This window comes from Pelodiscus sinensis, chromosome 8, assembly GCF_049634645.1.
Source record: "Pelodiscus sinensis isolate JC-2024 chromosome 8, ASM4963464v1, whole genome shotgun sequence".
In the NCBI taxonomy this organism is placed as follows: Eukaryota; Metazoa; Chordata; order Testudines; family Trionychidae; genus Pelodiscus; species Pelodiscus sinensis.
Genome location: NC_134718.1, coordinates 36,353,142 through 36,381,078, shown reverse-complemented (window position 1 = coordinate 36,381,078; position 27,937 = coordinate 36,353,142). Strand labels below are relative to the sequence as shown.

At 39.6% G+C, this 27,937-nt stretch overlaps 1 protein-coding gene across 18 annotated transcripts in view; it reads right to left on the bottom strand.

Annotated features, from left to right (window-relative positions):
- PCDH15 (protocadherin related 15) overlaps window positions 1–27,937 on the bottom strand; it is a 1,467,631-nt gene that overhangs the window by 360,408 nt on the left and 1,079,286 nt on the right. For all 18 annotated transcript variants that reach the window (XM_075935032.1, XM_075935037.1, XM_075935036.1 and 15 more), the window contains 3 exons: window positions 22,188–22,394; window positions 9,517–9,651; window positions 5,881–6,030 (listed from right to left, as the gene is read on the bottom strand). In XM_075935032.1, coding sequence (XP_075791147.1) covers window positions 5,881–6,030; window positions 9,517–9,651; window positions 22,188–22,394 — 492 coding nt within the window. The remainder of the gene's footprint in view (window positions 1–5,880; window positions 6,031–9,516; window positions 9,652–22,187; window positions 22,395–27,937) is intronic.

The window sequence follows — 27,937 nt, the reverse complement described above, 5'->3', positions numbered from 1 at the left end:
GGAGAGGAAGAAACCTTGCCCCCGAGCAAGATGGGACCATATTTTGAGGTATGAGGGGACCGTTTCTACTGGGTTACATGAGAAACAGAGGGATAGGAGGTAGTCAGACAACTATTGGTGCCGGCCCATTATCAGTATAAGGTTTTAGAGTTAGCTCATGCGAACCCCTGGGCCAGGCACCTGGGCCGAGAAAAGACCCTACAGTGACTCATGCGGTGGTTTTTTTAGTCAGGGATATATAAGGCTGTCCAGGACTTCTGTGAATCGTGCCCCACCTGCCAACATACCCGATTGCAGCTAAGCCCTAAGGCTCCTCTGGTCCCCCTCCCGGTCATGTGCGTTCCCTTCGATTGGGTCGGTCTGGACCTTGTAGCACCCCTGGAGAAATCCAAAATTGGGTTCCAGTATATGATGGTCCTGGTCGACTACACGACTCACTATCTGGAGGCAGTCCTGCTAAGGAATACCACTGTGGCGATGATAGTGGGAGAATTGGTCAAAATATTTTCCCGAGTAGGGATCCCCAAAGAGATCTTGACGGACCAGGGGACCAATGTCACCTCTAGATTAATACAAGAATTGTGAAAATTATTGAGGATAAAGACCCTCCAAACTTCGGTCTACCACCCCCAAACAGATGGGTTAGTTGAAAGATTCAATTGAACCTTAAAGGATATGTTAAAGCAGTTTTCGGAGGAAGTCCCGCAGGACTGGGATAAGGCCCTGCCAGCCCTGCTCTTTGCCGTAAGGGAGGTCCCACTGGCCTCGACCGGGTTCTCTCCCTTCGAGTTGTTGTATGGGAGACAACCCCGAGTGATCCTAGATCTCATTAGGGAAACTTGGGAGGAGCAGGAGACCTGGGTATAGGGGACAGTAAACTATGTCCTAAAGTTGCACCAACGGTTACAGCAGCTAGGGGACTTTGCAAAAAGGAATATGCAACAGGCCCAAGACCGACAGGCCGCATACTATAACCGGGGTGCAAAACTAAGGGAATTTGAAGCCAGAGATAGGGTGCTCCTCTTATTACCAACAAGGGAGTCAAAGTTGCTAGCGAGGTGGCAGGGCTGCTTCGAAGTGATATGGAGGGTAGGGCCAGTAGATTATGAGGTGCAGTTAGTGGGGAAGAAGAAGGGCTCCACATAAACCTATTAAAAAAATGGAAACCCTGTGAGGCCCTCATGATAGTCCTGGAGCAGGAAGAACCCGAAGTCGGACCTTGGACCAGGGAAATGGGGAGCATGACATCTCTGGCCCTGGGAGCAGGACTGACAATGGTGCAGCGCGAAGAAGGGGGAAGAATCACCCGGGACTACACCTCCACCCTCTCCACATCACCAGGAAAGACCCAGGTCCTATATCACCATATCTCCACAACACCGGGATGCAAGGTATGCGATGCGGTGTGGCCACTACCCAGAAAAATGTGGGAAACAGTGAGGAGAGAGGTACAGGAGATGTTACACCTGGGGGTGATTGAGGAATCCCACAGTGGGTGGAGAAGCTCAATCATATTAGTGCTAAACTCAGGTGGAGCAATCAGGTTTTGTGTGGATTTTAGAAAAGTAAACGCGATCTCCCGGTTTGACGCTTACCTAATGCCCCGGGTGGACGAACTTCTAGAAAGGTTGGGACAAGCCCAATACATGTCAACCCTGGACTTAACAATAGGGTATTGGCAAATCCCCCTGACACCGGCTTCCAAGAAAAAGGCTGCCTTTTCCAGCCCGTTTGGTTTATTCCAGTTTAAGACAATGCTGTTCAGACTGCATGGGGCTGCTGTGACCTTCCAGAGATTGATGGACCGAGTTTTGTGGGACTATCGGGGATACGCAGCAGCCTACATCGATGATATCGTCATCTACAGCAAAGACTGGGATGAGCACGTACAACACCTCCGGGAGGTATTAAAGTCCCTAAGGTACGCCAGATTAACAGCCAACCCGGCCAAATGCCACATAGAACAATAGGAGGTGACGTACTTGGGGTACACCATGGGGAGGGGGAAGCTGAGACCACTGACAAACAAGGTGCAGGCCTTAGCCGAGTACAACTTCCCGACCACCAAGAAGCAAGTGTGACAATTTTTAGGTTTAGCAGGCTACTACTGTAGATTTATCCCTCATTTCGCAACCATAGCAGGACCCCTCACCGATCTAACGAGGGCATCACAGCCTAAAAGGATTGCGAAGTCAGACCAGGGAGAAAAGGCCTTCCATAAACTAAGAACCACGCTGATGAGAGCACCGGTGCTGAGACAACCGGACTTCTCAAAAGAATTTATAATACAGACTGATGCCTCAGCAGTAGGGCTAGGGGCAGTCCTGGCACAAGAAATAGACGGCGAGGAACACCTGGTATTATATTTGAGCTGGAAGCTGTTCCCCTGCAAAAAGGCATACGCCACTATAGAAAAGGAGGCCCTAGCAGTAAAATGGGTTGTAGAATCCCACAGGTATGTCTACACTGCCACCCTAGTTTGAATAGGGTGGCTAATGTAGGCATTCGAACTTGCAAATGAAGCCCGGGATTTAAATTAAAGCTCCTAATTTGAACTACCATTAAACCTCCTTGCAGGAGGAATAACGGTAGTTCTAATTAGGAGTTTTAATTCAAACTACCTAGTCCATACCGCATGTAGCCATGGGCAGGTAGTTCGAACTATGGGCATTTTAAAATGGCGGCGCCTGGGAACATGCAAATGAAGCCCGGGATATTTAAATCCCAGGCTTCATTTGCAAGTTCAAATGCCTACATTAGCCTAGTTCGAACTAGGGTGTCAGTGAAGACATACCCTCGGGTACTACCTGCTCAGGAACACTTTTAAATTAGTAACCGACCATGCCCCCCTGAAATGGTTGCAGTCCATGAAAGAATTAAACCCGAGAATAACGAGATGGTATTTGGCATTACAACCCTACAGTTGAGGTTTCACATAGACCGGGCCGTAAACATAGCAACACAGATTTTTTTTCGAGATTGGAGGAACCTGGAAGAGATGGGGAAGGTGAAGAGGCAAAGGACTTAAGGGGGGGGAGGGGGCTGAAGGGTTAAGCCCCGCACTCGAGTGGCACAGGGCCTTGGCGCTGAAGCGCGCAAGCAGCTTTGCCACGCCTGTTCAGCGGCCGCCACCTGCGCAGGCGCAGGGATTCCCCTGGCCGGCGCATCGGGGGAGAGGAGCCGAGAAGCGCATGTGCCAGCGTCCCGGGAAGAGGGCACCATTTTAAAAGGGAGGATGCCTGGCTCTAAGGGGAGGAGGGCAGGAGTCAGGTGGGCAGCTGGAACCCGCATGTCAGTCACACCTGCTCTTAGGGTCCTAGGCTGGACCTGGAGAGAGGGAGGATCCAGGTCCCCCTTTCCTTCCGGTGATCACCCGGACGCACTGGGTAACCTAGATATTGGCCCAGGGCTAATAAAAACGGCAGCAGGCAGGGGTGGTTGCAACGACTGGTAAGAGGGACAACCCCAAAGGGGGGGGGGGGTCAACCCTGGACAGGGGTCAACCCCCTAACACCCATGAATTAGTAGAGAAAAGGAACAGCAGAAGTAAAGTTTCAAATAGCAAATGGCAGTAAACAGCAGCATAAGTTTCAAATGGCAAATCAATTTTAATGTTGATAAATGTACATTAGCACATATTGGAAAAATAATCTCAACTATACATATAAAATAATGGGGACTAAATTAGCTATTACTACTAAGAGAGAGAGAGAGAGAGATCTTGGAGTCATTGTGAATAGTTCTATGAAAACATCCACTCAATGTTCAGCGGCAGTAAAAAAAAGCAAATAGGATATTGGGTATCATTAAGGAAGGAATTGAGAATAAGACAGAGAATGTAAACATCGTTTCACGAGGCATAAGGGATTGGTTGACAAAGGCTTTCCTTGGTGACCGATCCCCATCTTGACTGCCGCTTTGTGCTGACAAACAGCTGAGCCGGCACAACATGGCAGCCATTTTTATTCTAATGAAGCTGGGGATATTTAAATCCCCGCTTCATTGACTATGTTGGTATGTCTTATTTACATGCCTCTGTCGGCAGAGGCATGTAGTCTAGACATACCGCAAATGCAATTAAGAAGTAGCAGGTTTAAAACAAACAAAAGAAAGCATTTTTTCACACAATGCAGAGTCAAGCTGTGGAACTCCTTGCCAGAGGCTATTGTGAAGACTGGGACTTTAACAGGGTTAACAAAAACCAGGATCAATTCATGGAGGACAGGTCATAACTATTAGCCAGGATGGAATGGAATGGTGTCCTCAGCCTGTTTGTCAGAAGCTAGGAATGGATGACATTTGATCTTCTGTTCATATCTTCTAAGGCACCTGGCATTGGCCACTGTCAGAAGACAGGATATTGACCTTTGGTCTGACCTAATCTGTCCATTTTTATGTTCTAATAGCTGTCTTGCACTGTTGTAATTCATCTACATTAGGGGGTTGCATTGATTTACATTTCCTTAATGTAAGCAGTCCTTATGTCCCATGCAGTTGAATTAATGGGATTCCAAAAAGTCACTGGAAGCATAATTAAAACTAAAAGTCCTTGTGAATGGCAATTAAACACTAAGGATGAAATCCTTGACTCATTTATGCTGTATAACTGTGATTATGACATGAAATAATTAAGCTGGATTCTATCATCCTACAGTAAGTTTGCAGAACTTGCTTTGAGAAAAAAATCTAGAATTTTTAAAAATTTGTAAACTGAACATATCTGATATGGAAATCATAGAAAGTAACAATTAACATGGAAATTTACAATGTGACCTGCTCTTTAAGCCTCACAGAACCACATAAGTTAGGTACTATACAGATGGGAAAACTAATACACAGCAACGCCAGATGACTTTACCATGTATATATAGCGAGTCAGTGTAGATCAAGGAAAACATTATTTGACATTTACTCTACTACTTAAACCACATTCCCTCCCTTATGAATTCAACTAACAATTATATTTACTAAAAACAAGTTTACCACCTTCTCCATTCTCTCCGCCTATTGGTCTCAACCCAGCATATTTTTGTCTTGTGATTCATTTAAAAAGCAAGTGTTTAGGGGCAAAGACCATGGATACATTCTGGGCCCACTGTCCTCAGTTGGAGTTTTGCCATTGATTTTAATAGGGCCAAGATTTCATCCACTGTCTTTACTCACTATTTAAAGTGGCATGTATAAGTTTTAAACAATAAACAATACTTTCTTCTCTGTTCTTATAAATCACATTTCTTGGGTCTAATAGTACACTACTATAAAAATGATTATTTCTATACTTGACTTTCATTACTCATCGAGGATGTAAAAAACAACAAATAGTCTGGTAGTACTTTAAAGACTAACAACAGCCATACTGGGTCAGACCAACAGTCCATCTAGCCCAGTAACCTGTCTTCTTAAGTGAACAATGGCCAGGTGCCCCAGGGGGAATGAACAGAACAGGCAATATTAAAAGGCAAGTAGAAATATTTAGGATTATTCATAATAATGTGCCTAATGACATACAGGTTTTATTTGAGATTACATGTTCAGTTATCAACATGCAATAGAACAGTTGCTTTTGTCACAATTCACATCTCATCAGAAGCTGGAAAGCTTAGGATAATATTTGAATGACATTTCTAAACCAAAAGTTTTGATGAAATGACAGATAAGCAGCTGAATTTTTGGTGTATTATTTAAAATATACTAAGCAACAAAGTTTTTGAAGTTCATCATTGTTAATTTTTTTAAATGAACTGCAATTATTTAAATAGCGAAAAACGCACATTTACTTTTTACCTGTTTTCAGCATACTTGCTATTAATATTAACTTTGAAACTGCATATTGCTAGCAAAGAGTTGCTAAACAAAGCTAGATAAAATGCATGAAGTTACCTTTATAATGCTTTCCCCAGGCCTCATGTCTGTGTAAATCTTCACATTATATGATATGTTGGAGAAGGTTGGTGAGTTATCATTTGCATCAATAACAAGGATATTGACCATAACTGCAGTACTCTCCTGTACACCATCAGAAGCTGTAATCTTCAAAGGTAAAAGAATACAGGAAAATATAGGGTAGAATTAAGATAAATGCAACTAAAAATAAAATGAATTTTGTCTTTTTGTATTCAATCTAGCATGTGTTGGCACCTATTAGAAAAAATCTGTATACTTGTTTTACTAGATTACCCCTATGATGATAGAATGGGAAGTAAGCTGAAAATATAGCCGTTGCCAGAAAGAAAGCAATAATGCACTGAATAATGAAACACAAAGGATAATATAAATATATCCTCTGCAATGACAGAGGACCTGTAATGTGAGAGACCTCTATCTGTTAATCCAACATTTTCAAATAATCTCATTTTGGGGCCAAACCTGCAACAACCTGAGAATCTTTATCTCCCCTGGAGTGCATTTAACACAACAGGACTTAACTCAAAATAACCTATGCACATTGAGCTACATCAATTGCATAGCTTATTTTGAAATTGGGAACATTTACATAGCACTTATTTCAAAAAAGAGCACTCTTCCTGTGCTTTCCCTTAGTCCTCATACAATGAGGGTTACAGGAGTCAGAGTAAGAAGTCTTCCAGCTTGACAGTATTTCAACATTATTTTGAAATAACTGCCTGCTGTGTAGACGCGGACTAAGTTATTTCAAAATAACACTGGTTATTTTAAAATAATGTTTAAATAATGTTGCTGTGTAGACATACCCATGGAGACCAATGGTAATTGAAGGAATTTAGCACCTTCCAAAAGACACTTAGAATCCTAAAACTGGGTTGTACCAACTAGGGATGTCAATAGTTATCTGGTAAGCATTACCCTTGGAGTTAATTGGAAGCCCAGCCAGAGTTGAGCAACCCCCTGCCTGACACCTGTGGAGGCCAGATCAGCCCCCACCTGTGAAGGGACCAGCTTGGGTGAAGAAGCACCTTCCCATGGTGGGGAGCTGCTCCAGGCCATTTGGCCCCCTGCCTGCCTGTTTAAGCTGTTAACTGGTTAAACATAACAGTTAACTGGTTAAACAGGATTTTACATCACTAATATTACTTGCACACTAGATTTTCCTAACTTATATTGAATCTCCTCTACATGTTTCCTCAGTGTCAGCAAGAGCACAGGGATGTGGCTGACAATGATGGTAATCAGGAAGAATCTCTCATTTCTCCCCTCCACAGAGAAAAAGTACATCTCGGGCAATGGGACTGAAAGCATATTCTCTTTACCGTGGCATTGTTTTCTACCTGGGCTTGGATGAATCATTTCTGGCAGAGAGAGGGTAGTTCAGTTTCAGTGCCTGTTCAATAATTTTCCCCCAATGACTTGCTGAGAATTACCCCAAACTTTATGAAATAATCTTAAATAAACTGGTGATGTTTATTATAATTTCTTAGTCATTTTACTGGAGTGCCATAAGGCCTAATGGAACCTGCATCTGCATTGTGCTAGGACCAGTACACTCACAAATTAGACCAGTGGCTCTCTTTATTTTCCCAGATGACAATACCCCCTTCAGGAGGCTGATTTGTCTCACATCCCCCAAGTTTCATGACACTTAAAAAACACTGGCTTACAAAATTACATATAAAAATACAAAAGTGTCAGATCACACTATTACTGAAAAATGGCTTACTTTCTATTTTACCATATAATTATAAAATAAATCAACTAGAATATACATATTGTACTTATAATTTCAATATAGAGTATATACAGCAGTATAAACAAGTTACTGTCTGTATGAAATTTTCATTTCCTGGTGCTTTTTATGTAGCCTGCTGTAAAACTATGCAAATATCTAGATGAGTTGATGTACTCCCAGAAGACTTTCTGTGAACCCATAGAGGTACATATAACCCTTGTTGAGAACCACTGAGACAGACAATCCATGTCTCAAAAAATAACAGAATATGAATAGGCATGACAAAGGATAAGGAAAAGGAAAAGGAAGAATTATTTTAGAGAAAGAGATTTGACACACAAAGTAATAAGTGATTTGCCCCTGATCAAATAGAAAGTCCCTGGTAAAGCCAAGAACTAAACTCAGATTTCCTAAGTCCTAGCCCAATTACATTCTCATCCTGTGTTCTTTATTAAATAGGGTGGCAGATTCTTACATTTTCTGTGCTCTCTTTGCATTGCTCAGGCAACCCAAAGGGACCAGAAATTCACTGTAACTCCTCTGCTGGGGGGTCCATCTGATCCAAGGAGCATCCCAGTAGATACAGAGCCAGTTACTATATTGCTCTGCCACAACAAGTGGCACAAAATACCTCAACGTATCATCAGGCAAAAGGAAAGGAGCAATTGTTGAAGCCTTAATGTTGTCCAAAGTTTTCCTAAGAAAGCTCAGAGGTAGAGTATATCTCAGAAACTCTGGAGCTGATAATACTTGACAGGGCTTATATCAATTAATTAAATAGGTGAATTATGCTCATAGATTATTGAAGTGTGTATATGTTCTTCTCTGTCACTCTTTTTTTTGTCATTGTGGGGTATAGCTTCTTATTCTCTGCTTACACCAGAACTGGACTGGTTTGAAACTAAATATATTGCTACAGCACAAAACTCTGTTTCATAAAATGGATATTATTGATATTGTTTATTGGTCAAAATTAAGGATATTATTAATAGTTAAACCATCAAACCAGGAACTCAGTCAGCATGAGGAAGATGTGGAAAGGAAATCAGCATTTGAAAATGAACTCATTTTGGATCCAAACCTTCAAATAACCATATTCCGTAAGCTCCCATTGAAATCAATGGGGATTCAAATAATTCAACACCTTCCAAGAGGCGCTTGGTATCTTGCAAAATGGGTTGAAAATACACACTATAATTTCCGAAATTTCTCACACATTTATGCCTCCGCAGTGACAGCAAGAGGGAAGTGAGGTGACATAGTAGTGGAGAGTAGGAAGAATCCTACCTTCAACTTTTTTTAACCTACCAGTGAGGTGTCTGGAGAAATGAGAGAAAGCTGTTTCATTAAAAAGGATGAACTAACCTACTCCTCCTTCATTCAGATCCAGGGAAAAAAAAGAAAGAGAGCAACTCTGAATCAGAATTCATTCTCTGGCCTGTTCTAGGTGGTGCAGCTACACACTGTATCTTATTGTGGACAAAGTATAAAGTAATGGTATAGCCCTAAATTATTCCTCTTCTCTAAATGGACATTAATATGAGAGAGAGAGAGACAGAGAGAAAGAGAGAAACCAGATGCAGAGGACAATCTAGTCAAAAATTTAGGCTGTTTTATTTCCTCTCTCTCATATCACATTGCTTTTTCAACGTTAAAAATAACTAGGGGGATGTGCCCTCTGCTTGCTATGCTCACCTAACCCCAACTCTCTGTCCACTTTTGCTTCGCTGAGACAGTCTGTTGATGCTGATGATGTGATTATGTCATTCTGTTGCCTGGCAGGAACATTCTATCCTCTAGCAGGAAACACTTTTTTATATATAGAGAGAGATTATCCTATCTGGGCAGTGTGTTCCTGAAAAAATAGTGCTTACCGAGAAGGTGTATAACTGCTGGCGCTCTCTATCAACTGGTTGGAGTAAGGTGAGGTAGCGGGTAATACCAGTCTGAGTCACAGTGAAAATTGTATTATAATCATTTAGGAAAATATGGAGCTGTGGATCCTTTGTCTTCAAAGAGAAAGAAAAAGTGTTAATAGTCAATATATACATGTAAATATTGACAAAAACATACAAGCATTATAGCAGAATTAAGTATATTTTTAATTTGTATTACTGCAGTGCTTATGAGCCTTAGTTAACGATCACAATCCCTTTGTGGTCCCTGCCTGAAAGAGTTTACAATGCACAGTGACATTAGTGAGAGTGAGAAACAGCAAAACACCTGAATTGCTTTCATTAGTCCCTTTTTAAAATACAATACTCTGAAAAAAAGCATTTGAAAAGAAATTAAGAAATATAGTGACAACTCCAAACAATGTTTTAAAAACAAAATAAAAGAAAACCTACCAAAATAGGGTGATACTATTTTGAGTTTTAAACAGATAATTCTTACTTATCAAGATAAAGATCCTATACTTGGTTTGATAGTATTTGTCCTCAGAGCATATCTGGAGAAATCTTTCCATTTGCTAAATACAGCAACAAAATAGTTCACATGAACAATGTCTATTACATGCCAAAGATTAGTATCTGGTTGTTGCACAAACCCCGTACTGCATTTCCTTGTATATCCAAAGAAAAACATAGGCAAAAATGATTATTATTATGACCACAAATGAAAATAACCCTCAGAATCTAAATATATTGTAGTTTGATTTGAAATAATATTTTTAGTAAACATGTGTTATGTGTTTTAAGTGCTCAAGACTTCTCTAAAATGTCTGGTCTGGAAAGATTTTCATACTCATCCTATGAAGTTTAGGAGGTTAGGTAGATACAAGTTTTCTTGTATGTACCAAAAGGTACGTGGAAGTTTAAAAAGGCATACTAAATGACTGACCTAGAACTCAGCTAGTTTGTCTTCCTTTACATAGCTTTAGTAGATCGTGTGTATTTCAATTGTGTGAGGAGAAGCAATAAACAACCCTTTCCAAAGAAGAGGTACATACAGGTACAGAAAGGACACCACCTGTCTGAAAGAGGGACAGACTAAAAGTGCTATGTGACACATTCACAGAAGACTATACTCCCTGTCAAAAATAACACAGAGATATGATGTCTAATGGCCAGAAACTGTGGACTGACTCTTTAGCAATTACTGTAGCCTGAGGCTGGGCGGGTCTATAGGAAGCTGCAAAGGGGACTCTAAATCATGTTGTGGATCCCTGATCCTCAAGCTGCTAGATGCCATGTCTGCCTATTTTTTATATCATCTGACTGGAACCTAAGTGTTTCTTAAATTTGGGACACACTATCCGTGCTGTTATTCAACATGGCTATTGGTTATCTGAGTTAATTTCTAGAAGTAGGTAAAGACAGAATATGACAATAGCTATATATGACTGATCAAAACAGAACATTGATATGAAGTTAGTCACACAAAAATTGTGCAAAAGGGCACTGACTAAGGGAGAGAAGGTCAAAGCAACATTATTGCTCAAATATCATCATCTTCACCAAATCCAGTTGCTTGAAAATGCTTCTTTGGCTTCAAAAAGAATGCATTTTGAGGTCCTGTCCCTATACCCCACACAACAAAGTAAAATACTTGAAAATAACATAATCCTTTCACCATTTCCTAACACCTAATGGAAAAAGGTGCAAACTGTATATTTGTGTGTCACTAAAAGGAAACATGAAGCTTAAACTTGTTATGGCTTTTATACTCTCATCTCACAAAGAGTCCTGTAGGCAAAGTCAGACCAATATATGGCCACACAGTTACGACAAAGTCACAAGGTGTCATATTACTTTTCTGAGAGCATTGCTTTTGTTATAAGAATATTTACGCAAACTATACCATTAACTCTATTCATGAACATCTTTTCTACAGATCAGTTACTTTCTTCTACTCTTAGCTTATTAACTGCAGAAAGATTTAGGAATAAAAAAAATTACTTCAAGTGAAAAGTCTTAAGGTTCTCATGGCCTAGCAGGCATAACTGAAACATTTCAACAACCTGAAAAGCCCTAAAAATATAATATTTTAATAAATGGTTGCAAACACAGAATAGGGCCAAAAATTAAAAAACATAAAAGATTGAATTGTGCGGTCCAAAGTACTCTAGGACACTGATGCATGAGCTTTGGAAGATAAAGATTATAGTATTTAAGTACTACAACTAGGAAACCACTTTTGGTGCTAAAAACTAAGTGCAAGAAGTGCTACAAATGAATGGTTTTCTGTTACTTAAAGAAACACTGTAACTATGACAGCTGACAGTAACATTAAAAGTCTTTTTGCCATTAACAGTCCAAAGAAAGAGAAAAAAAAGAGTCCATTATGATCTTTGCAGGAGAAGTGGTAGCAATGACTATTCACAAAACTCTATTTTCAGAATTTCCAAGCCATTTTTAGGTCTGTATATGGTATGGATTTGAGAAAAACTTGTTTCAACTAAAGGATTTGTTTACAACTCTGTGAATGTTCATTCCAATTTAATTTTTTGTACCTTTCCACTTAACTTTATTTCACACAAGCAATTCCTCAAGATTGTATGGCCTTCTAGCCAAATCTGTCTAATATGGTTCCTGCTTTCCACACAGTTCTGAACCAGATTAGTTTAACTTTCTTGATGACTCTGTTTGAACATACAGTCACCTGGGATTCCCTGAGTTCCATTATGACCAGGGCTGCCCTTACCCATATGTAGAATATGCAGCTGCTTAGGGAACCCAAAAATTTGGGGCACCATTGGGCCTTAATGTTCACCTTCCCATCCCTGATCCATGGCTTCACATTCTACAGAGGGGATCTAGTTAACTGAAAAATGAAAAAGCCTGCCAGACCTATTAGAACACTGAACCTATAAAAGATCCATTCAAGTGATAATGAAGCCATTTAACAGGCATTTGCCAATACCAAGTATATACTTTCAGTTTCTGAAATTACTGTGTTAGCCTACAGGACCCATTACCCTAAATTTGCTTTATAATATTTCATTAGTGTGTTGCTGAAGATTATATAATCACATCTCTAAAAATTCATCCTCCTCCCTTCCTCCCTCCTTCCAGCTGCCATCAGGCACATGGGCACCAGTTTAATAATACAGCCTAGGATTTCATAAATCCTAAGGATGGCCCTGATTATGACCCTTTAGTTTTCTATTATATTTTGGGGTGTCCATCAATGGAAACTGGATGCTTATTTCTATGCTAAAGACACATCTCTATTCATCACAAACATTAGGGCTACGTCTACACTGGCCCCTTTTCCGGAAGGGGCATGTAAATTTCATGAGTCGTAGTAGGGAAATGCGCGGGGGATTTAAATATCCCCCGCGGCATTTAAATAAAAATGTCCGCCGCTTTTTTCCGGCTTTTAGAAAAGCCGGAAAAGAGCGTCTACACTGGCCCCGAACCTCCGGAAAAAGCGCCCTTTTCCGGAGGCTCTTATACTTTGAAGTAGGAATAAGAGCCTCCAGAAAAGGGCGCTTTTTCCGGAGGATCGGGGCCAGTGTAGACGCTCTTTTCCGGCTTTTCTAAAAGCCGGAAAAAAGCGGCGGACATTTTTATTTAAATGCCGCGGGGGATATTTAAATCCCCCGCGCATTTCCCTACTACGACTCATGAAATTTACATGCCCCTTCCAGAAAAGGGGCCAGTGTAGACGAGCCCTAGAACTTTCATCTCAAAGAGACATACTTCTCCACAAAAACTATAATTATTATAATGCAACTTAGCATTCTCTGAAGTCTCATCCATCATTAGTAAAAGCTGTCAGGTAAATTCTGATAATATGTTATGCTTGATGTAAGGAAACCCCCCCATCTTTTTGACAGATAAATTGAGCAGATTTGATATGGGAGACACTGAGACAGACTACATTATGGCACACTCTATGTCACTTTTGTGATGACTGTTATAACTATATCCACATTTTTTAAGATCTGAATACTAGCACTATGATTCTTGACTTCTATGGTGGGTATTCAAGGTTCTCACTATCAAATTGTCTGCAAAGTTCTGAGCAGAGCTGATAGAACCAGCAATTAAGAAACACACGTAACACTAAACTAACAACATGCAGCTAAGAATCATTTCAAGCATGCAGAACAAACCTTGTATATTTTATGTTGGCACTATTTAGATTACTTATTAATTACTCATCAAATGAGTAACAATGCCTAACTATTTCCTGTAGTAATGACTATTTTGTAGCAGGATATATTTTTATCTTCTGAATATATTCATCAGTTGTAACATATGCCTACTAAAACTAGTGAATTAAGTGGACTTATAGCAGGGTATGGCCCAATGTACTTAAAGTGTTCCTGGCACACTTCTTTAAACAACAAATAGTCCCAAAGTTTCCTAACTATATTGAAATAAAAATGAAGGAGGGAAAAAAAGCCAAAGCACACAATTCCAACCAAAATATAATTTCAAACACTCAACACCCAGTACCTACAGGAATGGCGTCTGGAACAAGCTACAAAACAAAAGAAATAGAACAAAAAAATGAATAAATAAAAAAACACGTATACAGCAATGATGGACCTTATTGAAAATGAAAAAAACAACAACAGTTACAAATCTGAAAAATGACCTGAGCTGCAAAAAGCATTCACAATGCACAGTGAATCCATTCCTACCAGGTGGGCAACCTGCAGCCCATGAGGGTTCTATATGTGGTCTGTGAGGCATTTTACTGCTTTCCGTTCAAGTAGGTTTTTTTCATAGTAATATTACTAGAGTGATGTAAAGCAAAGGAACATGAAGTGAGATGCATGCTGACTGCACACAACATTATCCCAGACACCTGTACTCTCCCTCTGCATTTAATATATTGGTTCACCCCACAAATTACAGGTATGCAAGTGCAGTCAGGAAACATGCCCCAATCCCAGGAGACCATCTTGGTTACAACAATCTTATGGCCCACTGAGATGAAGAAGGGACATTCATGCAGCCCACTCACTAGCCTTGGTTTATACTAAGTCTGGGTTTGAGTTTGTTCTATGTTGAAATCTCAAAACAGCTCTTGAAAATTTTCAAATCTGGGTAGAGGGTCACTTGTACTTCATACAACCTGGTTCCCTTTTATGAATGTCATTTCCTTTCAAACAAAAGTCCCATAGATTTAATAGGGATAAAATCAGTAGCTTCTACAGAAATTACTTTCAACATTGAAAGAATGAATAGAAAAGGATATCTACTCAACAGGGTTTAAAACTACCCTACAAAACTTTGTAGAAGGCATGAAAATCTCTATTAATTTCTATGAGACTTTCCCATAAATTCTCAGAACAACGCTCAGTTCCCAAAATGTGCCTCTGGTGGCTTGTCCACACATTTCCTGTTCCATCTTGAAATCAATTAGTTTCTTTCACAGAAGTCAGAAGAAAATGAACAATCCTCTTTGGGGAAAGAGCCACATATGACTCATTTCCAAGTTCCATAAAGGATTCCTCTATCTATATTGTGCAGCTAGTTGCTGGGGAAGCCTCTTCTAAACTCAGGTTGTATGGGTGCGTCTACACGGCAAATAGCTTATTTTGAAATTTGGTGCTGTCTACACAGAATAGTGAGCTCATTATATTTCTATCTGGGCTTGCTCTTAATTTGTGGAATAGCTATTTTGGGAAACCGGAGGTGTAGACGTAGTCTATAAGGGCCAAGAGACAATCCAAAACCTTTACATTCAACAGAGATGCATTTCATCCTCTCAAAGATCCTTGATGAATGAAAGTAGTGACCCTCAGTGTTATACACCAGATAACCTCCTTGGGATCAGAGAAGCTGCCATTCAACATTCCAAGGGTGCCACCAAGAAAAACCATCCTGCTGTATGGCAGAGTAGAAAGAGTAGGTGGATTGGGAGTGGCAAATTAGGTTATCATCCCCTTTACTGAAGATATCATAAATAAGGTAAGTTTGTAGAATGGTCCTAAGCCCAATAAAAGAGGGCAAAATATAAGTGAAGGAGGGGTACATTTTTTTTACATTATTGTGTCCTTGCCTAATGCATGTCTTTTCATTCCCCCTCTCAGCTTTATATTTTTTTCTTAGCTGGTTTTTGAAAAAGGTCGAAGCTTGTTTTATACACGTATCTTCAATGGGAACTGTCACAGAGTGCTATTTTTAATAGTGTTGATGGGAATAAGTCACACTTCTAAGCTGGATAGCCTACAGGATATCAGTGACTCATGAAATACTTCAACCGAAAGACCCTGCAGTTCTTTGAAAACATATAATCTTTAGGAAAGCAAAGGAGGAAGAACTCCAGCTGGCAATGGTGCAGATGGAAAATATTTTAACAGTTCATGGCAAGTCTCAAACTCTTCTCCTGCAAATGATTCCTTCATCCAAGAATATAGTATAAGGATGCTAACATGACAAAGCAATGTAAGAATACAATTACAGTTATTTCCTTAGGAGATGGAGATTACTTAGAAGATTATTTCTTGGCTGGTTTTTGAGACTCTGCTCTTAGGCTCTGACTTCCTTAGCTGAGGGGACTTCATAAGACCAATATGTACTTCTGGAAGGTATTCTGATACTATGATCAGCATAGGATAGGGAACATAATAGAACAGATAAAAAAAGGGGACCAATCTCACCCTTAGTAATAAAGTGATCTATAATGTTTCAATGTGTCTGATAAGGTAAGATAAGGTGTCCCAGAAGGTTTCTTTGGGATGTACAGGATTGTGCTGTATGTCAAAAATGTAAGCACTTGCTCCAAATTTCAAACAGAAGTGAACATCAGACCTAATGAGAGTATAAAGAGGGAAAAGACTAGAAATGATGTTACAATGTGCAGAGGTGTCTATTATAGACCATTACAGCAAGAGGGGGAAGTAAATAAGGCATTCTCAAAGTAGGTAACAAAATTAACTAACACACATGAACTAATATTTATGTGGGATTTAAACTTTCCTGATATCTGTAGGAAGACTAATACATAAAAATATAATGTATTGTGTAACTTCTTAGCAGGAGTAGGGGACAACTTTCTGATTCAGACAGCTGAGGAAACAATTAAGTGTCATCCATTTTGGATCTGGCTTTGACCAATAGGGATACATTAGTTGCAAAAACAGAGGTTGACAATTTGTGAGAAGTGATCATGATATGATAGAAGTCAAGATTCTAAAGAAAAGATGACATGAGAAAAGCCAAACAAGGCTATTGGATGTCAAAACACAGATTTCAATCAGCTCAGGGAAGAGTAAATATGATCCCATCCAGCAGAAAAAACAATTGAAAAGAAAAGAAGTCAAAGTGGGATCCCAAGGTATTTATGTGGTTTAATTAAATTGATGTCATTCAAACTGCCTACTTAATTATAAAAGCAAGGGACAGTGCTGCTTTCTTACAGATCTGCCAAGAATCCCATTTATATCATCAGTTTTTGAAAGATTTATAACTGAACGAGAGTCATAGAATCATAGAATCATAGAATAATAGGACTGGAAGGGACCTCAAGAGGTCATCGAGTCCAGCCCCCTGCCCTCAAGGCAGGACCAAGCTCCGTCTACACCATCCCTGACAGATGTCTATCCAACCTGTTCTTAAATATCTCCAGAGAGGGAGATTCCACCACCTCTCTTGGCAATTTATTCCAATATTTGACCACCCTGACAGTTAGGAATTTTTTCCTAATGTCCAATCTAAACCTCCCCTGCTGCACTTTAAGCCCATTACTCCTTGTCCTGTCCTCAGAAACCAAGAGGAACAAATTTTCTCCTTCCTCCTTGTGACAACCTTTTAGATATTTGAAAACTGCTATCATGTCCCCCCTTAATCTTCTTTTTTCCAAACTAAACAAGCCCAGTTCATGAAGCCTGGCTTCATAGGTCATGTTCTCTAAGCCTTTAATCATTCTTGTCGTTACATGGTTCAACAGTGAAGACAACTTTAGGTAGGTAAATGAAAAATAATAAAAATAAAACGTAAATTAATATCTGGATTTTAAGCAAGAACAGTAATATAAAGTATTATTATGTACAACATCACAGTGGTCACCATTAAAAACTAACATTTATATACTGTATAGTGTGTAAGTGTTGTCTGTTGTTGGCCATATATAGATCTAATTTTTAAGTCTTAATTTACAAATCAAAAATAAAATCTCCAGGTCTTTAATAACTGTAGCATGGAAGATGCCTCATATTCAGTTGAGCAGACCTCCAGTTTGTATACTAGAATAAGCATTACATATGGAATCACTTTCATATATGCATTAGTATATAAATATGTAGTTCCTGATTCTATAGTTTCTTATATCGCTTTTAGACTGGTGTGATTTCACTGAAGTCAAAAGTTATAAAGCCCATGCCCCGGAACTTGGTGCATTGCCTCCGCAGGTACTCACAAAGTAATGGCTCCATTGGAGTTCTGGGGAGCAATCTTGGGTAAGGGTTTGTCACAAAGTAAGGGCTCCATGGGAGTTCTGGGGAGTGATCTTGAGTAAGGGTTTCTTTATCCAACCTGTTCTTAAATATCCCTAGTAATGAAGATTCCACAACCTCCCTAAGCAATTTATTCCAGTGTTTAACCACCCTGACAGTTAGGAAGGTTTTCCTAAATCTAAACCTCCCTTGCTGCAATTTAAGCCCATTGCTTCTTGTCTTATCATCAGAGGCCAAGAAGAACAATTTTTCTCCCTCCTCCTTGTAACCCCCTTTTAGATACTTGAAATCTGCTATCATCCCCCTCAGTCTTTTCTTTTCTAAACTAAACAAACCCAGTTCTTTCAGTCTTCATTCACAGGTCATATTTTCTAGACCTTTAATCATTTTTGTTGCTCTTTTCTGGACCTTCTCCAATTTCTCCACATCTTTCTTGAAATGTGGTGCCTAGAATTGGACACAATACCCCAATTGAGGCCTAATCAACACAAAATAGAGTGGAAGAATGACTTCTTGTGTCTTGCTCACAGCACTCCTGTTAATGGATCCCAGAATCATGTTTGCTTTTTTTGCAACAGTGTCACACTGTTGACTCATGTTTAACTTGTGGTCCACTATGACCCCTAAATACATTTCAGCAGTACTCCTTCCTAGATAATCACTTTCCATTCTGTATGTGTGAAATTGTTTGTTCCATGAGGGGAGAATTACTAGGAAACTATGTTAGGAGATCATCATGAAGACCTGCTCTGGGTATAACCATTGAACTTGGTGATCTAGCTGCTCTGCCTCATAAAATTAATCCTTGCCTTGAAGGTAATAATGTTGAAGGCAACTATATGATGAATACTTAATATAATACTCAAGTTCTATATCTGAGCTTATGAACTACAAACTATTATTAACTGTAACTCTTAGCTTTATACTCTAAGGAGAGGAACAGTGTTCATTAATATTCCCAAGTTTTCAAATTATCAGCTGATTAATTTCAAATAATCAAATTACTGTACCCAGGGGTTTGTCTGTCATGTTAATTTTGCAATGGATCTTTTATTTTAGTTTTTAATTTAAGGTGCATCATTAAATTATGTCCTGTTTAGTATTATTTTAGAAAATATGGGCAATATGTAAACTAGCAAAGTTCCTTCATTAGTTCACATGGCTGAAACCGCACTCAGGAAAGACAACACAACTAAGGATGTTAAAATGCAATTAACTGACTAGCCGACGGAATTTTGACTAGTCGACTAGTCAATAGGCACTTCCACATTGCTGCTTTGAAATCTACAAGAGCCTCCATTGGGGCTCTTGTAGATTTCAAAGGAGGAATGTGGAACTCCGCGTACAGCTTGGGGCCAGCGGTAAGTCCCGCAGACTCGGGGCTGCATGTGGATGCCTGCTTTGAAATGCACAAGAGCCCCCATCCTTGGATAGACAGATAAATGAATAAACAGAACTTCAGGTTCTGAAGCCTCCTATTCCTCCTAGGGATGTAAACAACTAAATACTTTTCAGATAGTTGAGTATCAACTCATCTAGTCACTTCCCACCCTTACTGCCTCTATCAGAGAGAGGCAGCAAGAGGAGGGGGAGCAGGAGCTGGTACTGGGGGGAACTGGCTTTAAGCCAGTTCCTCCCAGCACCATCTCTGCAGAGAGCAAGGGAGGCAGAGGCACAGAGGGGAAATGGCATGAGTGGGGTCTGGTTCAGGCTTGTAGGGCTCTTGTACATTTCAAAAGCAGAAGTGCCATAGGGAGCACAGGAGGCACTGAGCAGCAGCAAAGGAGGGGACAGGAGCCAGCTTAAAAGCCGGTACCCCCCTGCACCATCTCTAGGGTGCCACCTGACACCCCTGCTTCCTGTATCAGAGGGGGGAATAGGGGACACTGCTGTGAAGGGGTCCCAGTGGGCTGGGGCTGTTGCCACCAAGCAACCCCTGTTCGTGGTGGCCAGGGCTGGCCATGAGCAGCACAGACAGGGGCTTGTGCTGGAAAAGCTACTGTTCACGGTAGATAGGGCTGTCCGTCATGAACAGGGGCTGCTCGACTCAGCACAAGCCAGGACTGAGCAGTCCCGGCTCATGCTGATTGCTGCGGCTCTGCATTTTAAAATGCAGAGCCGCAGTACGGGTGGCTCTGGGGCCGGCACAAGCTAGGACTGCTCAGTCCCAGTTCAAGTTGGCTCCTGGAGATACCTCCACTGTGGCTCTGCAGAGCAGCGCTTATCAACTAATTGCATTTTAACATCCTTTTCCTCTTGGGCCTATCTAAAATGCTACAGCTAAATCTATATCCACTTCCCTACACACTGACATTTTCAGTCTCTCTTTTAACCTTGAAGTTTCTCTTTACCTTAAAATCTCAGTCTCTTTAAATTATTTTCAATCTTTATGTTCCCTTTCTTTTCTTTGCTTTCAATCCCAATTTTATGCCTTGTTCTTCCTGAAAATATTGTGAGTTCTAAACTAATTTCAGACATCGGTACATTTGGTTTTGATCCTTGCAAAATAAATTCTGTGCTGTTACATTTCCCCCCTCAAAACAATACAAAACAAAATTGATAAAACATTGCTGCAATGGTACAAAGCAGGACAGGCTTGCATTTGAACAGGACATTTTACATATGCTAAGCTTTTACTTAGAACAAGAGGCTTTAAAATTAGATTATTCTTAAAGAGCGATAATTTAAAACAACTGTGATTTAAAACAAACTTAAAAAAGATTAATCCTTTAAATCCAAAAATATTCTAATGGGTTTGTGAAACCCTATCTTTTGCCAAGTTCTGACTAAAGAGCACATGTAACCTTTTCTAATAGGCCATGTAGTTCAAGTATATAAATGTTTCAATCCAAAGTCAACCTCAATATAAGCAAATGGAACTTCTATTAAAGATAGAGGGCAGAATTTAGCACTTTATACCTACATTTATAGAAGAGACGATTGGTGTAAGCAAGATTTTGCCTTTCTGGAAGTTGTAACCCCTTATGTTAGGGTAAAATTTGGTCTGAAAGATTTGTCTCTATGGGTATGTCTACACTACCCTCCTAGTTCGAACTAGCGGGGTAATTTAGGCATACCGCACTTGCAAATGAAGCCCGGGATTTGAATTTCCCGGGCTTCATTTGCATAAGCAGGGAGCCGCCATTTTTAAAACCCCACTGGTTCGAACCCCGTGCAGCACGGCTACACGGGGCTCGAACTAGGTAGTTCGGAATAGGAATCCTAGTTCGAACTACCTAGTTCGAGCCCCGTGTAGCCGCGCTGCATGGGGTTCGAACCAGCAGGGTTTTAAAAATGGCGGCTCCCCGCTTATGCAAATGAAGCCCGGGAAATTCAAATCCCGGGCTTCATTTGCAAGTGCGGTATGCCTACATTACCCCGCTAGTTCGAACTAGCGGGGTAGTGTAGACATACCCTATGAGACATATAGGACTGAAGCATCATTGTGTTACTCAGTCACTGGAATAAGACTGACAAAAATGGATCAGTTCAGTACTGAATCAGGCCTGTAGTGTTCAGAGTTGAGGAATATGTTAAATAAATACCTGAAAATTTGTTTGAATAAAAGCCCAGCTCGGCATTATTTCTGTGTTTATTTTATGAAAATATACATGGAAATAAATTCACTGGCAGGAATGTTCACAAGGACAGCAAATTTTAATCAAGTACTACAAAATAGTAGCCAAAGACACTTTAACTCAGAAAAGTATTTCCACTGGAAATTTGGAAACATTCAGACATTCAGGAAATATAAATGACACGTTGTAACCTGTCAGTCATTGTATCATGATATAAACCTTTTGGCAGGCAGAATCAAAATGAACCTTCACGACTGAAATTTCAGATACTGATTACTCACAATGAAGTACTCATGTAAAAACTATAGATCAAGATTATCTGCAGAAATGACTCCACAAATAATTTCTCCAATAGTGAACAAATTAAAAAAAAAAAAATTACTGATCAGTAATTCAAATTCATTAACTAAATTACTTGCTATATTATAAATAAGTAAATGAATAAAAACAAACTGTTTAGTTGCATATGGTGTACTGTATATAAATGATAATTTACGTTATTTCAAAGGCTACAGTCACAATGTTTTAAAGTGTTTAAAAGTGGACATTTTTAAGCCTTTATGAAAACTTTAAAAACACATAAGGATGGTCCAGTAAAAAAGAAACACACCTCTTCTACATCATTGTCCAAAGCTATGATTTGTAGTGGAGAAGTTAAATTCTGGTTGTCGGAGATGGTTGTGCCCACTGGGGAGGACTCCAGAATAAATCCCTTGTACAGAGATTCTGTGAAGTAAGGCTTCTGATTGTTCTCATCCAGGACTTCGATATGTAAATTGGCAAAGGCAGGAAGTGGATGACCATTGTCTTGTTCTGCCTAAAAAGACACAAATCTGATTTGCTATGGACTCTTTTTAAACAATATATTAACTTCTTTATATAGTATATAATTGCCTCTGCTTAAGTACAGCTATGAGTAGTCAATAATTGTTTCTGGTTTACTTTCAAGGGCAACAAATCTATTACAAAGATAACTAATATTCAGCATTTCTCCTCTTATTTTGAAACATTGTATCAGAGAAATATATATACCTTAAGCAAAAGAATTACTAATAAAGAACTACTATAGGTTTAATCACGATACCAACTGATTTTAATATTTATAGAGAAACTCAAGACTTGTGCAGCATAATAAATGGTATTGTTTAATATATCAGTGGTTATGAAAAATGTCTTTAAATAAGAGTGAAAGAAGACACACATTTCTGTATAAATGTATACCTTGGCCAATGTAATTACCAGCTAGAATAAAGTCTCTGTCAATGAAATGACATTTTGTGGGAGATAGGGAATTTGTCTCAGTACTTCCAACAATGGTTACAGATTATTAGTACTTTCTCAGGATATTGTCCTGAGATATGATAAGCCGAATAATTTTCTAATATTTGTCTCTCTAATGTTAGCACTTCAGATTCAATCTTATTTTTGTTATCAACTTGCATATTTTAACAAAAAGTACAAACAACAATCATCATATTCCAATGTCAAGAACTGTAGCTACAGGTTTTAAGAGTTGATATAATAGGGTACGTCTACACTAGCCCCCTAGTTCGAACTAGGGAGGCTGATGAGGGTGACCAATATTGCAAATGAAGCGCAGGATTTGAATACTCCGTGCTTCATTAGCATGTTCCCGGGTGGTTGTCATTTTGGAAACTGACTAGCTTGGAATAACTGCCCGCGTCTACACGTGGCAGTGAAACAGGAGTTCGAAGTAAACCCCTTAACTTGAATTAGCTGTTAAACCTCATTCCATGAGGAGTAACAGCTAATTTGAGTTAGGGGTTTACTTCAAACTCCCATTTCACTGCCGCGTGTAAACGCAGGCAGTTATTCCAGGCTAGTCAGTTTCCAAAATAGCGACTGCCTGGGAACTTGCTAATGAAGCACGGGATATTCAAATACATATACATATATGTTCAAGTTTCCTGAAGAGACAAGAGAAATGCCATACACTTGCAACAATGGGAAGCCCATTATAAATTACTGAATTGTTGAACGTTACCCAGTAAATCATCCCTTAAAAACAAACAAGTCCACAAAGCACATTTTTTCTTTCATTTCAAAAGTGTAGTTAATTTTAATTCTAGCAAAATAATTGTGTGTTAAATACTTTTTAAAATTAACAATATAATGATATGAGGCTACATCCTTGCACTGTGCTAGTCTATTTCTCTTGAGCAGTGGGAATGTTTAGTAAAGTACTCTAATGTTTAGTAAAGTACACAGCACCCAGATCAGTCAGAAGAAAAAGCATAGCATTTTATAAGCTACACAGACTTTAGCTTAACATTTAGTTCACAATGGGCATGTTCAGATGCTAAACAGATACTATAATATTGGGATGGGAGTTACATGGTACACTATGGTATACTTTTCCATTGTCATTCTTATAGAGGGCTGATATTTTTGGGTGCAAATTCTGAGTGCAGATAAAAAACACTCAAATTAAAACAGACCTAATATACAACTGAAGTGACCAATAGGCATAGAGAGTATGCTTATTAAATTTGCAGATGTTGCCTAGCAGGGAGAGGTTGCAAGTGGTTTGGGGGATAGGGTCATAATTCAAAATGATCTGGACAAACTAGGGAAATGGTCTGCCCCACAAAAGCTCATCACCTAATAACCTATTTTGTTATTCTTTAAAGTACTACATGACTGCTTTTTTGTTTTACCAAGATCATACTAACACAGCTACCTCTCTGTGAGTATTCAGGATGAAGTTCAGTAAGGAAAAATGCAAAGTACTCCACATAGGAAGGAACAATCAGTTTTACACATACAGAATGGGAAGTAACTGATTGGGAAGAAATATTACAGAAAGAAATTGTGGGGTCATAGTAGACCACAAGTTAAATATTAGGGTATGTCTACACATCAAAGTTAATTCGGAATAACAGCTGTTATTCCGAATTAACTTCCATAGCGCCTTCACAAGCAAACTGCTATTTCAAATTAAATTCGAAATAGTAGGGTGCTTAATTTGAGTTAGTTAAACCTCATTCTATGAGGAATAATGCCTAACTCGAATTAGCTAATTCACAATAAGCGCTGTGTAGATGCTTATTCTGAAATACGGGGCCTCCAGCCATTTCCCCTGGTGGCCACTCTGGGCCAAACCAGGAAAACTCTTCTCCTTCCCCACAGCCCCGGAGCCCTTAAAGGGGCAGACTCTGGCCACAGTGCCTGTGCCAGCTCCAAGCCTGCCAGCCCAGAGCCATCAATCCCTACCCTGACCCAGTGGCCCCAAAACATGAGCCAGCAAGCCATTGGCAGCCAGCCCTCCACTGCGCCCCAGGAGCAGTCTGCCAGCTCCCAGGAGCCTGACAGGGCCCGGAGAAGGCGGGCACCTTCCTGGTCCAGGGCAGAGATGAGGGTGGACCATACTCAGGTTTGGGGGATGCCCCCAACATCCATGATCTCCACACTAGACAGAGGAACACAGCCATCTATGGCAGGAAAGCTGCCAGCCTGGCCACCAAATGCCACATGCGAACCCAGGAGCAGGTTTGCACGAAAATCAAGTTGATCTGGCAAGAACCCCAACCCTGAGCTTCTCCTCCCCCTGCCTCTCCCTTCCAGCTCCCTCCTCCCAGTTATGAAATACACTTTGCTCTCACTTTTGGGGAAGAGGAGGCCATATATACCACAGTTTGATGATTCAGGCACTTCTCAAAGTGGAAACTGTAGTCCAACATCTGGCCACTTCCTCAGTGGTGAGGGGGTGCAGAGAAGGAGACCTGCCCACTAATTCAGGTCCTATGGCCAATACCTGAAGATCCCCTCTGTGGATCTCTCCGGGCCACTTCCACACAGTCTTGGCACTCTTGTTGCTGTTGTCTCAGGGCCTTAGTCTGCAGCTCCCTGCAGCCAATGAAGATCTGCCTTCAACTCCCTGGGTCTCTGCAGTATTGCTCTGTCCAAGTTGTTTGTTGCCTTCAGCCTGCATGGCAGCCTGTGCTTCTCCCTCCTCAAGCTCCAGGGAGTAACAGAAGCTGCCTTCTTACATGGGCCTGCCCTTTCCTGGTTGGTTGCTCCTGGTAGCCCTTCTCTAAATGGCTGCTTTCCATTCCCCTTAGAGCCCAGTGTGGGGCAAATACCCCAGCACATCCATCTTAATTAAAACAAAACATAACACAGAAAATAAACTGAATTAAGTAAGGTGCCAATTTACAACATGCAGCAGAACTGGTTCTTTCTTGTGGAACCCCATTGACTTTAACAGAAATCAGCAGTCTGCCCACGCATTATAAATTGTAGGATTGGGAACATAATTATTACAAGTACATGAGTCTAAAATCTTTTCAGCTAAATTTACTTGAATTCTATTTTTGATAGAGGAGCAGATAACAGAATAGGAAAAATGATGGCTGCATTTATGTCTGTGGGAATTATACCATTTACTTCAATCAGTTATGCATTGATTAATGCTATATTTACATTCTCTCCCTTATTAACTGGAATAGTATAGTTCACAGTATTAGAACATATCCCATGTGATTTCTATATGGTTAATAGTTTTACTATTTTACAAATTCCAAATTTGACAAATTATATTTTGCTTTAATTGGGGAACAAATCGTTTTTTAAAAAGGCACTGGTTCAAATCCTCAGGGAAAATCCTTTATTTGGGACAATGGAAGATGTTAGGTGCTCTTGCTATTTAGATGACTATAGCAAAAGACTCATAATACTTGACAGTAAGTCAGGAACTCACTAAACTGTAACTAGATGTTTCTTGTATTTTTCTCTCGACTGTGCTGAATTTGCACACGTTATTGCTTTCCAGTTCCAACATCTTACACATGTGGACAAGAGGTTAAAATTAACCGATAAGCAGTTTTACACTATACTAGTATTGATAGACTGACCCAGCTTTTTGCATAATTTAGAATCCTTTGGAATAGTAAAAAGAAAAACAAACATTTAAAATAATGTGCAGGAAGAAAAAAGCCTATTTTCTACTGCTCCCTACACTGTATGTGTTAGAATTATTATAAATGTACCTAATACTTGTAAACAATGAGGGATTAAAATATAAACCCTCTCTACCTTTCAAGAGCTTTAGCTCAAAGAGGGAAGGGAAATTGACTGCATGTTTTCCTAGGGAGTATAGGATATCTTTTACAGTTCTTACGTTAGAAAAGAATAAAATCATTTTATCATTTCTACCACATAACCTCATTGATTTTACTCTAGCATGACTATAGATAAATTAACTTCAATTTTCCTGCCTTTCAGGTTTTTGCAAAATATAGAGAATTGTGTATTGTAAAAATACAAAATATGTGACATTTTATATTAGGACTCAGGCTGTGTCCAGACTCAGGGTTTTTTCGAAAAAAGTAGCCTTTTTTCGAAAAAATCTCGCCTGCGTCTAGACTGCAGCCGCGTTCTTTCAAAATTAAATCGAAAGAACGCGGCTTTTCTTTCGATGGCGGTAAACCTCAATTTACGAGGAAGAACGCCTTCTTTCGAAAGTTCCTCTTTCAAAAGAAGGCGTTCTTCAATGTAAATAGGGCTTCTTCGAAAGAGAGCATCCAGACTCACTGGATGCTTTCTTTCGAAAAAGCAAGCCGCTTTTTCAAAAGTTCAACATGCAGTCTAGACGCTCTCTTTCGAAAGAGGCTCTTTCGAAAGTATCTTTCGAAAGAGGCTTGCAGTTTAGACATAGCCTCAGAGAGTAAACTCAGAAATTAGAAGAGATCTACAACTAAGTCTCCCTTGAGGACCAGGAATATTTCCCCCTCATCCCAGTTTCTCCCCTAATACCAGTAAGATATTTTATAGAAGTATGAATTTAATCATAAACACATCAATAATTACTTTCTTACAAGCACTGCAAAACTCCCGTGTATTAACATTTGCTGCTTAAGCAGAAAGAGTATTTAGAATCTGAACAAAAGTCCTGTATTTAATATGAAATCTTCAAATAAAAATGCAAACAAAATGCGAACAGGAAAAGACTAAGAGATGAGACAATTTGATATAGCTTTTTGGCTGCTGGTTATATTCCAGGAATAGAGTGAGTACTAGCCGTGTTTTCTCCCTACAATTTTACTCACGAAAAGTTAAAGGAATTGAGTCACCTTCTTTGATGATAGTTATTTTAATCTAAATAATCAAATGGAAGTAAAAGGGAATATAAAAGTAATACATCAGCTATAGAAGTTCACTGACATATGAATGTGTATTTTTTGTAATATACTTAGTGGAGTTATTTTCTCAGTTATATTGTCTAAATAATTATCACTTTCAAAGTCTTATTGTAATATTCCATCATTATAAGTTAGACACTCAATTTACATTCAGAGTTATGACTGCCAACAAACTGCAAGTATTTACATATAGATTCAG